Genomic DNA, 15,905 nt, shown 5'->3' on the forward strand with positions numbered 1-15,905 from the left:
ACAATCTACAGCAACTAGAGCCGCGTCTTTATGAAGAGAAGACTACAAACCAATCCAGATCTCAGCGTTTGCAGATGAGAACAGCTCTCAGGTAAACAATAATCCTCCTTAGACACGTAAGTTATTGTTGTCGCGCGTCGCGTACACTGTTAATCCACACGTGAGTCTGCGCTCTCACAGAGAGAAAATGAAAACGAAACTTAACTGCAGCAAACTATAAAAGCAACACTTCACGCTTGTTTTGCCAACACAACGTGGCGTCTCTGTCCTGAAAACACGGTGATAGTAATGAATATTAATGAAGTTGCAAAATAGAGCGCGCTGATTGGTTTGAACCAAGCCTTACTTATGCATTAATGCAGCACACTGTAAGACGTAATAAGACTCACTCTGGCACAGACGTCCAGTCTGCACGCTGGAATACACGCTATTATGTCATGACCGTGACGCAGCTTCAAAAATTAGTTTCAAACCGGAAGTACGAATTTGCTTTAAATAACGCAAAAACAACCAATTTACACTTTTTAGTAAAATATAGGTGTCTTAATAGTGTTTTTAGCAGTGTGGGACACATATACGACTGTCAACAGCTCAAAACATGTGTTTTGGTGTTTCGTGACCCTTTAAGGCGATTATGTGCAGATTGTATCCACTCCTCTTTAAAAGAGCGTTCTCTAAATCTATCTAATAAACTCTGTGATTGCTGTTTAAAAATCTTCATCTCTACTGCAGTTGTATCCATTGGATACAACTAAATTAAGACATAGGTTTAAATGGTACTGGATGGTACGAATGTCTATGTAAAATGGTATAACGATCAGTGGGTTTTTAGTATAATGTTGTTTGTACACCGAATGCAGTCAAAAATACATGTGCATCTAAAAATCGCGATCATCATAGCAGCGTCAGACAATGAAATTAGTCCGCAATCGGCTACTGTCTGAGCTGGGGTATTTGCATTCAGCAATCTGATTGGCTGATGCTTCCGTCGGGGCTTGAAAAGTTGACAATGTCCCAACTTCTCCAGTGAGCAACACCACTGAAGTAGCACTGACGGATCCACAATGCAGTTCGGCATTGGCTGAAGTCACCCATTCAAAGTGAATGGGAAGCGTTAAAGCGTTAACCTGGATGATGGAAGCTTTCAGCGATGCTTCCAACTGAGCCAAGCCCAGTTTGATGAACGGTTGTCTGGTGTCTGCAGGAGGATTTCCTCTCAGGACAACAACAACAGGTGCTACGTCATAAGCAGTCCCCTAGAAAGAGAAAGCTCCTTATTAGATAACATGGCACGAATGGTAAATTTTCGAACTCGAGTGCCACGTCATTCTGGATTATGGATTATGCCAGAGGATGTCTACTTATGTCTTTACATGTACAGTCGAAGTCAGAATTATTTGCCCCCCTGAATTATTAGCGCCCATGTTTATTTTTTCCCCAATTTCTGTTCTGGGAAGATTGTTTTAGCACATTTCTAAGCATAATAGTTTTAAAACCTGTTTCTAATAACTGATTTATTTTATCTTTGCCATGCTGACAGTAAATAATATTTTACTATATATTTTTCAAGACACTACTATACAGCTTAAAGTGATCTTTGAAGGCTTAACTAGGTTAATAAGGTAAACTAGGCAGGTTAGGGTAATTAGTCACGTTATTGTATAATGATGGTTTGTTCTGTCGATTATCAAAAAAAAAAAAAAATTGCTTAAAGGGGCTAATAATTTTGTCCCAAAAATGTTTTTTTTTTAATTAATAACTGCTTTTATTCTAGCCGAAATAAAACAAATAAACTTTTTCCAGAAGATAAAATATTATCAGACATACTGTGAAAATTTCATTGCTTTGTTAAAAATCATTTGGGAAATCTTTAAAAAAGAATATAAAATCAAAAGGGGGCTAATAATTCTGACATCAACTGTAAATCATCCGCGCTCGACACTTCTTCGTCTGGTGTGAACGCAGCATAATGAAACACTGAAGTCACAATTCGGTACGTACCTCCGTTTTGGGCTCACAGTTCGCTATGGATTCAGTAAAACAGTAAATAACAAACAAAACCCGAGTGCTTGCTTTTTTCTGTTTATTTTGAACAGGCACACTTGTTTTGTCACAATTCACTATAAAACCAAATAAACTGTGCATTAGGAACCCTCTCCTAAAACAACATTAATGTAATGCAATTGTAAAAATGTAAGATTCAATAAAACTTAAAAACTGAAGTATCTTTTAAACAAGGGTGCTTTCACACTTTGTCCGCTTGCCTAGTCCGAACCCAAGTCCAATTGTGACCCCTTGCCATCCCGTCTTGCCATTATTTGTGTTCACACTCGTTTTTACTTCTGAGCAGCATGCAATGCTATTTTGTTGCCTAGGTAAGTTATACACAGACATACACCCCCGAATGAACATTGTGAAAACTAAAGATCGAAAGTGGTAAGATTGCATTCATGACAGTGAACTGTACCCCAGACTACCTCTTTTAGGTTAACTTGGGAACGGTTCACAGGTACGCACCTAAATTCAGAAGACATCGTTCACACTAGCTAAATGTACTGAACTCTGACATCAAACTTGTGAAAGCACCTTAAAATGCTAGCACTAACAGTGGGTTCAATTACTGCTCTTTCGCTTCAGTACGTATGCATGATAAAGGTACTCAGACTGATTTGCGTGCGTGCGTGCAAGATGAGACAAAATCTTATATTTACGGATATATTGACAGATAGAGTTGAAGTCAGAATTATTAGCCCCCTTTTGATTTAGATTTTCTTTTTTCAATATTTACCAAATATTTTTTAACAGAGCAATGAAATTTTCACAGTATGTCTGATAATATTTTTTCTTCTGGAGAAAGTCTTATTTGTTTTATTTTGGCTAGAATAAAAACAGTTATGAATTTTTAAAAAAAAAACATTTTTGGGACAAAATCATTAGCCCCTTTAAGCTAATTTTTTTTTCGATAATCTACAGAACAAACCATCATTATACAATAACTTGCCTAATTACCCTAACCTGCCTAGTTAACCTAATTAACCTAGTTAAGCCTTTAAATGTCGCTTTAAGCTGTATAGAAGTGTCTTGAAAAGTATCTAGTAAAATATTATTTACTGTCATCATGGAAAAGATAAAATAAATCAGTTATTAGAAATAAGTTATTAAAACTATTATGCTTAGAAATGTGCCGAAACAATCTTCCCAGAACAGAACGGAAATTGGGGGAGGGGGGGGGGGGGGAACAGGGGCGCTATTAATTCAGGGGGGCCAATAATTCTGACTTCAACTGTATGTGTGACCCATTATACACTCACATCTTTTTCTCTTTTTCAGAGCCTCGCACCAAGACTTTTTTAATTTTTTCAACTTTTACACATAGTGGCGCTCATCACTGTCAGTCCAAAGCAGGGGACCAATCAGTGACTTTTGAAGATCTCAGAGGTAGAACAAGCATTGAGAGTTTCTGTTGACAGTGGCTTAATGGCATGGCAACATCAACATTGCGAAATCATCATTTGCTGCAAGCTGCTCCAGCAGTTGGTTCCCCTGAAACCCTCCACCTCCCCCAGCACCACCTGTCTACATTTGCTAAAGGCTTCATTTTGTTTCTATTAATGCAACAGCAACATACTATTCAGCTCTACACTAGATCAGCAGAGATGTGATATTTTTTAAAGATGTAATGGAGAAAAAAGGTTTTAAAAGCAATGGCTTAAACTCAATTCCTGAAGGGCGACAGCTCTGCATAGTTTATCTCCATCCACCTCGAACTCACACCTGCGTAATAGTCTCCAGTAATCTTGAACACTGTGATTAGTTGGATCAGCTGTGTTTGATAAGGATAGGATGAACATCAACTCCCATGATTCCATACTGTCACAGCATCATCAATATGCACTTATGTTGGTTGTGCGTATATGCTCCCCCTAGTGGTGAAAATGACACAGAGTCTTCACTCAACATCATCAAATTAGGTGGCATTCTGCATTTGCAGAGCAAAACTGACATCACTGATGGTATCAGTTCCTATTCGGATCTGTAAAATCTTTGGAGATTAAGATGGCTCCTGAAGGTCTTGCAAAATGCAAAGTAAATTAACGGATCCAAAGAGGCGTTAAGTACTGCAAGCAGAACAGTCAGCTCTTTTAGGATGTGGAAAACCTGAGCTGTGGTGCAGTCATGCAGCAGGGGATTGAGCAACACATATGGCAGTCTTATCAGGTGATAAGGCACAAAGCACACACAGAAAATGACCACTAGAACTTGCATGTTTCGTTTGGATTTGCTAAGCTTTTTGTTACCAGGCTGCTCCGGCATAGTGCGTTGAGCTTGCTGAAGCTTCTGTACGTTCCACCAATAAAACAGAATGAGGGACACCAGCACACACAAAAAGCCTAAAAAGGAAGTGATCTGCAGGACCAGGTGGATCTGTTTGACCAAGTTGCTATGAAAGCTTTCACAGTCAAAACCACTGTCGGCAGGGTGTTCTTTATCAGTAATGATGAAAGCAGCAATGTAGATCGAATTACATCCAAGCATGGCAGCCCAGGTCACAGCGCAGATGTAACGGGTCGAGGTGACAGTTTGTAACCTGTGAGTCTCCAGTGGCCGCACAATTCTCATATATCTGAAATAAAGCAAGAGATGATTAAATAACACTGAGCACGCTGTCAGAATATAGAAATAGGGTCATTCTAAGCAAACAGTGCTACTTGTGTTTTTGTGATTTCCTGTTTCTTTAGTTAATAAGGATGATTAATTGTTGAACTACTGTACAGTTTTTTTTATAAGCATTAGTATTCATTGCTCAGTACTTGGCTGATTTGTTTCAAAAGATTCTTTCTACTGCTGAACCCAAAGGAAGGACATTTAGAAAATTGTTGAAAACCAGTAGCTTTTGACTTTGGCAGGATTTTGCCATTTGCTAGTTTCATACATTCTTTAAAATATCTGTTTTGGTGTCCAACACAAAAAGAAAAATGATAATGATTTGGAACCACATGACGTTAAGAAAATAAGAAAATAGTGGGTATTTTTTGGGTGAGCTCTCCCTTTATATATCCCATAACATACGCCATAATATACATGTTGGACCCCCTTTTGCCTTCAGAACAGCTTTAATCCTTGGTGACATAGATTCAACAAGGTACTGGAAATATTCCTCAGAGATTTTGGTCTATATTGACATGATAGCATCACGCAGATGCTGCGGATTTGTCGGCTGCACATCCATGATGTGAATCTCTCATTCACCACATTCCAAAGGTGCTCTATCAGATTGAGGTTTGGTGACTGTGGAGGCCATTTGAGTACAGTGAACTCAGTCATGTTTAAGAAATCAGATTTAATAACCACCAATACCAGACTGAACCGTTAATACAAGGTAGGAAGGATCCATGCTTTCATGTTGTTGAGGCTAAATTCTGACCCGACCATCCAAATGTGGCAGCAGAAATGAAGACTCATCAGACCAGACAACGTTTCTCCAATCTTCTATTGTCCAATTTTGGTGATCCTGTGCAAATTGTAGCCTTAGTTTCCTGTTCTTAGCTGACAGGAGCAGCACCCGATGTGGTCTTCTGCTGCTGTAGCCCATCTGCCTCAAGGTTGGGTGTGTTGTACATTCAGAGATGCTCTTCTGCAGACCTCAATTGTAACAAGTGCTTATTTGAGTTACTGTTGCCTTTCTATCAGCTGTAACCATTCTGGCCATTCTCCTCTGACCTCTGGCATCATCAAGGCATTTGCACCCATAGAACTGCCACTCACTGGATATTTTCCCTTTTTCAGACTATTTTCTGTAAACCCTAGAAATGGTTGTGCGTAAAAATCCCAGCAGATCAGCAGTTTCTGAAATACTCAGACCAGCCTGTCTGGCACCATGTCATATTTAAAGTCACTTTAATTAGCTTTCTTCCCCATTCTGATGCTCGGTTTGAACTGCAGCAGATCGTCTTGACCATGTCTACATGAATAAATTGAGTTGCTGCCATGTGACTTCCTGATTAGAAATTAGCATTAAGAAGTATCTAAAAGTGGCCAGTGAGTGTGTGTTTATATATAAGCTTCCTATGCAGATTCAATACCATGTCTACAAAAGTTGAGTGTGACATTGCATTTATACAAGTTTGACAGCACAAGTGTGTACATGAATAAGAATCTGTTAACCACCTGTGGTTTTTGTAAAACTACAACTGCCAGAGCAGATAAATGTATCAACGCACAAGTCTGTTAAGAAATGGCCAGAAACGGCCAATGGCTTAGCAAAAAAGTGTTTTTGTATAATTATTTATTTATTTCTTTTTTTGTGGTGCCTCTAGGTAAAAATGCCTCGTTTTTAAATCTGGTTATATGTCGTTTGTTGCTTGCTGTTATATCTGTTAAATCTGGTTCCATCTTACGTACATTTAAAAAGCAGCAATGGGTAAAATGAACCCAGTGGTGGTTTTAGTGTTGATACACATGTGTGATATAGCAATGATTATTGATAACACACACACGCACACATGTAAATTTACACTGCAAATAGCGCAGACCAAGAAATTTTGACTCAAAAATGATGAAGCTGTCTGCTTCCTGTTTAGTGTCAGTGGTGTCGTCAGAGATCTGAGAGATGAGTTTTTGATCATTTTAACTACTTGGATGTATGTTTTTTTTTGTTTTGTTTTTTGTATTTGCATTTGTTTTCTTAACAAGCGGCACTTTTGAGCTAATAATTATCAAAATAAAGAAATATTAAAGTCTCTTCCTCTCTTATAAATATTGCTCTGAACACAATTTTGAGTCTATTGCACAAGGAAGCAGCCTTTCACATACATTTTTTTTTTTTTAACACTGTGGTTGTTTCTTTTCATTTACACACTGGTGCCTTCAAAACTGGTCAGTCACAGCATTCTAATGTAGAAAACTAATAACATCTGGGTATTTTAAATCATCTAGACCAGTGGTTCTCAAATTTTTTTCATTAAGTACCACCTCAGAAAAAAATTGTCTCTCCAAGTACCACCAAAATGAGCAGTATTGAAATACAGCAGTGTAGTAGGCATAGTAAAGCAGCTACAACTCTGCACAGTTAAAAAAATGTGGCAAATTACCTCAGAAATATAGGCTATATGTCATATATGGCATACTATATACATCATTTTTGATAAATTTTGAAATATATGTAGCTTGTACATGCCATATTGCATTCCTCCGCGTACCACTAGAAGGAAGCCCGCGTACCACTAGTGGTACACGTACCACAGTTTGAGAACCACTGGTCTAGACCATCAGTAAATATATTCATTAATTTTCCTTCTTAGTCCCTTTATTTATGACGGGTAGCCACAGTTGAAGGAACTGGCAACTTATTCAGCATGTTTTACACAGTGAATGCCCTTCCAGCTGCGACCCAGCACTGGGAAACAACCAAACATACTCGTGTTCACACACACTCATACACTACGGCCAATTTAGTTGATTCAATTCACCTATAGCGCATGTCTTTGTACTGTAGAAGAAACTGGAGCAATCGAAGGAAACCCACGCCAACACGGGGAGAACATGCAAACTCCACACAGAAATGCCAACTGGCCCAGCCAATACTTTACCCTGCGACTTTCTTGCTGTGAGGCGACAGTGCAAACCACTGAGCCACCAGGCCACCACACCATATAATCACATTCATATATATGCTTGTTGTTTGGCAACTATTTTGTGACTTAATATATGTAGATTAGTGTACGTTCCACTTCACCAGTTTAATAAATGGGATAAAGTACATCCAGGTGGTTGTTTTCACAAAATAAAGCTTGACTTTCTTAAAGTAAAGAATAAAGTCTTCATGTGAGACTTTATTCTGCGATAACAACCTCCTGGATTTACTTCATCTCTTCATCAAGGCTCATCAGAGACTCCTGTGTGTCATTGCTCATATGTATGTTTGTGTTGGAGAAATTACAGCAACTGATATTCAAATAATAATGCGTGAATCAATCATTCCAACATTCATACCTGTTTGCAGCAATGTAGCCCATGAAGAGAATACTGGAGTACATGTTGAGGTAAGAAGCTGGAGCTCCGAACTTACAGTAGATACTTTGAATTCCCACAGAAGCACTAGCATACTTAACAATGCGTAATATCAGACACAGGCAGACAAACAAATCCGCTATTGCCAGATTCTTCAGATACACTGTGATGCTGGACTGAGTTGTAACTTTAAAAAAATACACATAAATGGCAATGCTGTTGAGCATTAGGCTGGCCACAAAAATGACTGTGTATACAGTTATGAAAAATAGACGAGCTGGCATTTCAGACAAGCCACAGTGTTCTTCGGTTGAATTGGTTGCGTTCTGGTCCATGATTGAGCTGGATGTGGAAGCTGGCACCTATTGAAATAGAGAGTGAATAATGTTATATTGAATAGTGAGTGAATTCAATAGTTATATTGAGTGAATAGTGAATAATAGTTTCTGCCAACTCGACTCTACACCATAACTTTTCAATCCAGATGGACGGGGCAACCATTATTGCATCCAAAATGGTGAAAAGCCTTGGAGTAACGATTGATGACCAACTAAGCTTCTCTGACCACATTTCTAGAACTGCTCGATCGTGCAGATTCGCACTCTATAACATCATAAAGATCCGACCCTTCTTATCTGAACATGCAGCTCAACTCCTTGTTCAAGCTCTTGTTCTCTCCAAGCTGTATTACTGCAACTCTCTACTAGCTGGGCTCCCAGCTAACTCTATCAAGCCTCTTCAACTGCTCCAGAATGCAGCAGCACGAGTGGTCTTCAATGAACCTAAACGAGCACATGTCACTCCGCTGCTAGTCCGTTTGCACTGGCTGCCAGTTGCTGCTCGCATCAAATTCAAAGCTCTGATGTTTGCCTACAAAGTGACTTCTGGCCTTGCTCCTTCTTATCTGCGCTCACTTCTGCAGATCTATGTGCCCTCCAGAAACTTGCGTTCTGTGAATGAACGTCGCCTCGTGGTTCCATCCCAAAGAGGGAAGAAATCATTTTCGCTCACGCTCAATCTGCCCAGTTGGTGGAATGAACTCCCTAACTGCATCAGAACAGCAGAGTCAGTCGCTACTTTCAAGAAACGACTAAAAACTCAACTATTTAGTCTCCACTTCACTTCCTAATCTGCAATTGCCTCTCTGAATATCACACTAACTGTACCAAAAAAAAAAAAAAAATACTAATACTACTAATACTTCCCTTTTTAGACTTTACAGACCTGAAACTTGCCTACAGCACTTATTCATTGTTGCTCTTAGTTGTGTAAATTGCTTCCTTGTCCTCATTTGTAAGTCGCTTTGGATAAAAGCGTCTGCTAAATGACTAAATGTAAAATGTAAATGTAAACTGTTACACAAAATGAAGACATTATTGACAACTTGTACACAGGGCCAGCGTGTCCATAGAGGCCACCTAGGTGGACGCCTAGGGCGGCAGAATAGAGAGGGCGGCGTCCCCGACACTACCCTCACCACCCGCGCACTATATCCACGTAGGGCGGTCAAATAGAGAGGGCGCCGTCCCCGACACTACCCTCACCACCCGCGCCCTATATCTGCGTAGGGCGGCCGAATAGAGAGGTCCAAAGACATGCACTTTAGGTGAATTGAATAAACTAAATTTTCCTCTCGTGTCCACAGTTACTCCTGCTGGATGTCCCTAGTAGCAAAGAATTCTGGCCCAGATTTGGCATAAAGCTGGGACATCAGGCATTCACCCGGCACTGGCATACAGCATGTGGGCCAACCATGGCCTGGGTTTGGCAGAGGTGGCACCGTCTATAATGCAGCACACAAGATTTGGCCCAGGTGTAAAACGTAGTATTTGGCCCAGATTTCTGGACCCCAGATTTGGTCCAGTCATGTACCGTAATTAACAGCGGCATGTGGGCCAAGCAAAACCTGATTGTGTGGGCCAGAGCTGGGCCAGAGAAATTTTGCTATGTGGGGTGGTTCTTCTTCTTGGTGGTTTGCTGACATTATCCTGGATACTGTTGCTCTTGATAATCACAAAGACTTGCTGTCTTGGTCACAGATGTGCCAGTGAGACTCGCACCAACAACTTGTCCTGTTTAAACTCTAATATGTCACCCATAATGTTGTGTGCATTGCAATATTTTAAGCAAAACTGCTATTACTGTGCAAGTTAAACCTTCACACTCTGCTCTTAAGCTGCGGTCACACTGGACTTTTCTCCCCATAGACTTCCATTTATATGCACACAATTGCGTCAGACCGGAAACGCAAGGCTGTGCGTCAAGTTTCGCAGTTCGCTTTGTTGCAACATTTAAGCTTGGTGAACTCTGTCCTACAGAATCGCTTACAGAATGATCACTTGCTTTTTAAAATGTCTATATATCTTGTTTAATCCCGCCCTTTTAAGCAGCGCCGTACAACAAAATTTTGCATACTTAAACTCTGGCTGCGTCCAAAACCGCCTACTACTCAGTAGGTACTGTATTTGAATTTAAACATACTGCTCAGCCGTTAAAAAAATAAATTCTATAGAGTATGAATGTGACAAGTATGAATGGAATTCGGACTTGCTACATCCGCCATTTTGTTATGGTCACGTGACCTACCTGCGTTAGTTCCTTCGCTTCACTCCCATTCATGAATTCTCTCGCGGGGCATTATGGGATAGCGCAGTGTGCATGTGATGCGCACTCCAGAATCTTGCCGGAAGAAGTAAGTACTTCTCGCATACTAATTTTCGAATTCTATGAATTCGGACATACTACTCGGCTCGCATACTGATTTTAGCCTACTATATAGTATTGAAGTATGCGATTTCGGATGCAGCCTCTGTCTTTACTGGTGGAATGTGCAACCAATGAAAATTGGTCACCAGGCTGCTCAAATTTACCCATGAAACCTCTACACATATTAGGACACGCTATTCAGGTGTGTTGTCATAGCCAGTGTGAGAGCCACTTGCATGCTTGCTTCTTCTGCTTCTCATACATGAGACACACATACCACTTCTGCTTTGCATGCGAGTGTGGCGCGAAAGAGGTGTGAGTGGTTCAGGAAACCACAGGCATCAAAAAATAACACCAAACGCACACACACACAAACATTCAAAGTACAGGGCTGAAACAATGCCACAAGCCAGAAGATGGGGGAGCATAAAACAGAGAAACATATTCACTAGGCATGGGATGATTCATAAAAATAAAAAATAAACAGTTCCGTTTTCTTGACAGTTTGGTACGTGTGTATCGATCAGTTCACATTTATACAATTTCTTTCTTTATGACTTGACTCCAGGGAACCAAGTGTTTTAAGTGGTATCTGACTGGAATGTGTGTATATCTCATGGATACCTGGCACCTTCACTCTTTTTTCAGTTAATGCTGCAAACTCGTATGCTTCAGGTTTGATCAGTTTAAAGATTTCAGTACAAGCTGCGGCAGAAACTCACTTGTGCGCGTTTCTAACTTCGATCACAGTTCTCGGATATATTTCTATATATTTTCTTGCACTACAACTATAAGCTAAACCCATGTAACAACGTCTGATGTTACTACTCATCTTTAACTGTGAGCTAATCTGACTCTAAATTAAAGGTAAACATTTGTGGCAGAATTTTCTTAAATGACAGCTGCCTACATTGCATTACCCCCTGTTGCTGTATCAGAATTTCACATGTAATTTATGAAAACAATGCATCTATTGCCAAGATCAAGCTGCCTCGTTTTTAGCTTACATGGCCTTGAGAATAACTTTTTTTAAATACTGTAAATGGTAGATTATAAGGCTATGTATTTTATACTGATGTATGGTATTTTTAGGTGTTACAATAGGGCTGTTTTGAACCGTGACCATAGAACCATGATACGAACCAAACTGATTATTTAATCAACCATCCCACCCCTAATATCAACATACAATGACTAGCAAACAAAGACTGAAACAAAGAAGCTTAAATACACGGAGGCTAACAAACAGGTAAAATGGGGGAGTAGGTTGTTAATAAATAGGGACTACTGACAAGACAATGACCACTGACAATGTACAGATTTTCCACCCTACATAATCTCATTCAATATTAACATATATAAACTTACATTATGTAATCATCATTATATATATATGCCATTAATCTATTCTCAAAGTTGGGTTGGGAGCTGGGTCAACGTTTTCCACACGTGAATTCTGACCCATCGATAAGCAGTTTAGGAACTATGTTCAACAACATCTGGCCAATGAGTGATGTGGATTTTGTCAGATGACTGCGTTTTGGTTCTTTTCAACTGGTTCGGACCAAAGCCAGCAGTGTGGTGTGAACCCGACCCAAGGATGGCAGAAAATGCAACAATGTGAAGTTTATAAACAAATTTCGAGAGGATCACGTGCTTATGATTGTTCACAGCTGTAACAACTTTAGCTAATGACTGATTATCCTATCAGATGATCCTTAACTCACTATAAATAACCAGACTTGTCTCATCTCAATATCTTCGTCTTGAAGAACCCCCCCCACCCAACACTACTTTCCCTCCTTTCAAACGGGCGTCACGGTGGCCGGCGATTAGCGCTGTTGCCTCACAGCAAGAATGCCCCTGGTTTAATTCCTTTCCAAACCAGACGGCATTTCTGTGCGGAGTTTGCTCGTTCTCCCCATGGTCGCGTGGGTTTTCCTCGGGTCCTCCGGTTTCCTCCCACAGTTCAAAAACAAGCAATCTAAACGATTAATCCAAATACTTTAGCTAAACTCTGAGTACACCTTTCAGCATCCATATCTGACACTTAGCTACAACAAGCAAGAGGGGGAGTCATCGAGATCTACCTGAGCTCAAACTCCCCTCTCGCCTTGCAACGGGAGAGAGCCCAGGGCTTGAGGATCTTATAAGCTCAGGGCTCTCCCGGGACAGCACGCCAAACAAGCTTTATTATCAATCATCAGCTAAGTCTGAACTCTTCAAAAGCAGTTTAGGAACTATGTTCTGGCCAATGAGTGATGTGGATTTTGTCAGATGACTGCATTTTGGTTCTTTTCAACTGCTTTTGACCATAGCCAGCAGTCTGGTGTGAAAACGACCTAAAGATGGCAGAAAATGCAACAATGCATCATTCATTGTCCTTGGTCCGGTCCAAATGAAGCGAACTACAGATGTGAAAGCACCCTTGATCCAGCCCTGGCTGCACCACAGCTAAATAAGTTTAGATATGGCCACACACATGATCTCTCTCACTGCCTGTGACTGCTAATTCATTGCAGGGACAAGGATATAGCATATCAAACCTGACATAAATTCTGCCAAATTTTGCACTGCAAAGATTAACTTGTCTATAACTTAGCAAATGACCATAGAATTTATTCATTAATTTAGCTTAGTCTCTATTTCAGAGGTCGCCACAGCGGAGTGAACAGCCAACTTTTGCCCTTTCAGCCACAACCCAGCACTGGGACCACACGCTTAGTCTCACCTCAATTCACCTGTAGCGCATGTCTTTAGACTTGGGGGAAACTGGAGCACCCGGGAACACAGAGAGAACATACAAACTCTACGCAGAAATGCCAGCTGACCCAGCCGGGGCTCGAACCAGCGACCCTTTTGCTGTAAGGTGACAGCACCACCCACTCTGCCACCATGTCGCCCCACAACATGAGGGTTATTTTATGACTGATTAGGTGATTGTTTGAGCTAGTCAGCACAGGCATGAATATACTTGGTGTTTTAGTTTGCTGTTCACTAACTTTAACCTCAATAATGACTCACCACTCTCTAAAACTACTTCACACCTCAGACTCATCAGTTGCTCACTAGATGTGCAGTACTAAAAATTAGCGAGCTTTCAATACTAATGTGTGTTAAAATTATTATTATTACTATTACACTATTATGAATTTTTACACTTCTATAAAATAGCTCAATATTATGTATGAATATATAATTATATATTATAAATATATCATACAAGTTATACACATATCAGAAGACTTTAAATCGAATAAACGCAAAGTAATTGATTAGCTTTCGAGACACTTTTCTTGATTATAACTCCACTCAGAGAAGTTTCACATGAGTTAAAAGAAAGCATGACTTACCATTCTCTCTCCTATGACAGAAGAAGATTGTCTTACACTTCCTTAAAATCAGGAACTGTATCATGAGCAAATGACGTAGTGAAATATTTGTTTATTTGATTGTAGAAAAAGGAACATTCATTTGCACTGTAATCATTGAATCACCATAATCGACTGAAAAAGCAGAAGAAGCCTAAAATCATACAGGATGAAATTGTAAATAATTATTGTCCATTAAAAAAAAAAACATTTATCCATATAAATTTTTTTAAATCATGTCTTCATTACTATTTTAATTGGCAGTGTGTTAACAGCATAGTTTGTTCTGTAGACAAAAAATAAATCAAATCAAATCAAATAATTCTGACTTCAACTGTATGTTAATATATAATGCAAGGAAATTATTTGAATCAATAGGACCATCTAACAGTTTGATCATTAAAAGATTTTAAAAATATTAAATCATCTATTTTAGACAATAATATACAATAAAACAAACATAAATCTGAACAATAGTGACAATCAATTCAACATCAGGAATCAGCATTCAGTATATCTCAACAATCGTGACGGTCAACAAACTTTTCATATTTCTTTTTCATGTTGTAAGGCATATTGTGTGCTAAAATGATACAAAACTCATCCATGGATTTAGCATGCATAGCAACAAGTAAAAAACTCTGAATACCTCCATTCAATCATTTTCAACCGCTTTTCCGGGGCCAGGTGCCGCTCCTGTCAGCTAAGAACAGGAAACTGAGGCTACAATTCACACAGGCTCACCAAAACTGGACAAAAGAAGATGGGAAAAACGTTGCCTGGTCTGATGAGTCTCGATTTCTGCTGCGACATTCGGATGGTCGGGTCAGAATTTGGCATCAACAACATGAAAGCATGGATACATTCTGCCTTGTATCAACGATTCAGGTTGATGGTGGTGATGTAATGGTGTGGGGGATATTTCCTTGGTACACTTTGGGCCCATTAGTACCAATTGAGCATCATGTCAATGCCACAGCCTACCTGAGTATTGTTGCTGACCATTTCCATCCCCTTATGACCACAGTGTCTCCATCTTCTGATGGCTACTTCCAGCAGGAATAGTGCACCATGTCATAAAGCGCGAGTCATCTCAGACTGGTTTCTTGAACATGACAATGAGTTCACTGTACTCAAATGGCCTCCACAGTCACCGAACCTTAATCCAATAGAGCACATTTGGGATGTGATGGAACGGGAGATTTGCATCATGGATGTGCAGCCGACAAATCCGCAGCAACTGCGTGATGCTATCATGTCAATATGGACCAAAGTCTCTGAGGAATATTTCCAGTACCTTGTTGAATCTATGCCATGAAGGATTAAGGCAGTTTTGTAGGCAAAAGGTATTACCTTATAAAGTAGCCGGTGAGTGTACATTGCAAGGCATACTGGGTACCAGCATAGTACAAAACTCCCAATATGGTTCCAATAAAGCATTCCAACATAACACAGATCTTGTGCAAATCTATGATCAGATGTTTACTTAGTAAAGTTTCATAAACTAATTTTGAGAGGAGCATGTGATATGATTAAGCACTGCTGGCCACTTATCCGTAATAAGTAATAATCCAGTAATAATCAGAGTGATACTAGCTTACTATAAATGGATCACTTTCTCCTCATTGCTCTATCTTCGTTTTGGAAGAATCCCCCCTTCCACCCCATCTCCTCCTTTTCCTCCCTTTTCTAAAGGGGGAGCTATCGAGACCTACCTGATCTCGGACCCCCTGATATGCTTATTGACCGGGCGGGAGCCCTGAGCTCAATATCTCTGAGCTCAGGGTTCTCTCCTGGGACAGCATGCCAAACCTGCTA

At 39.9% G+C, this 15,905-nt stretch overlaps 1 protein-coding gene across 1 annotated transcript; it reads right to left on the reverse strand.

Moving 5' to 3' along the window:
• Positions 1-2,090: 2,090 nt before the first annotated feature.
• LOC141378002 (G-protein coupled receptor 87-like) lies at positions 2,091-14,092 on the reverse strand. Its single transcript, XM_073924368.1, has 3 exons — positions 14,070-14,092; positions 7,993-8,372; positions 2,091-4,624 (listed from the first exon to the last, which is right to left on the reverse strand). The coding sequence occupies exons 1-3, from the start codon at positions 14,070-14,072 to the stop codon at positions 4,024-4,026; spliced, it is 984 nt and encodes a 327-aa protein (XP_073780469.1). The 5' UTR covers positions 14,073-14,092; the 3' UTR covers positions 2,091-4,023.
• Between the last annotated feature and the right edge of the window lie 1,813 nt (positions 14,093-15,905).

This window comes from Danio rerio, chromosome 15 (genome assembly GCF_049306965.1).
Source record: "Danio rerio strain Tuebingen ecotype United States chromosome 15, GRCz12tu, whole genome shotgun sequence".
In the NCBI taxonomy this organism is placed as follows: domain Eukaryota; kingdom Metazoa; phylum Chordata; class Actinopteri; order Cypriniformes; family Danionidae; genus Danio; species Danio rerio.

Excerpts from the sequence above, each read along its gene's own strand:
- LOC141378002 (XM_073924368.1), bottom strand. Across the intron at positions 4,625-7,992 it reads GGCTACATTGCTGCAAACAG|ATATATGAGAATTGTGCGGC; the intron begins GTATGAATGTTG and ends GCTTTATTTCAG.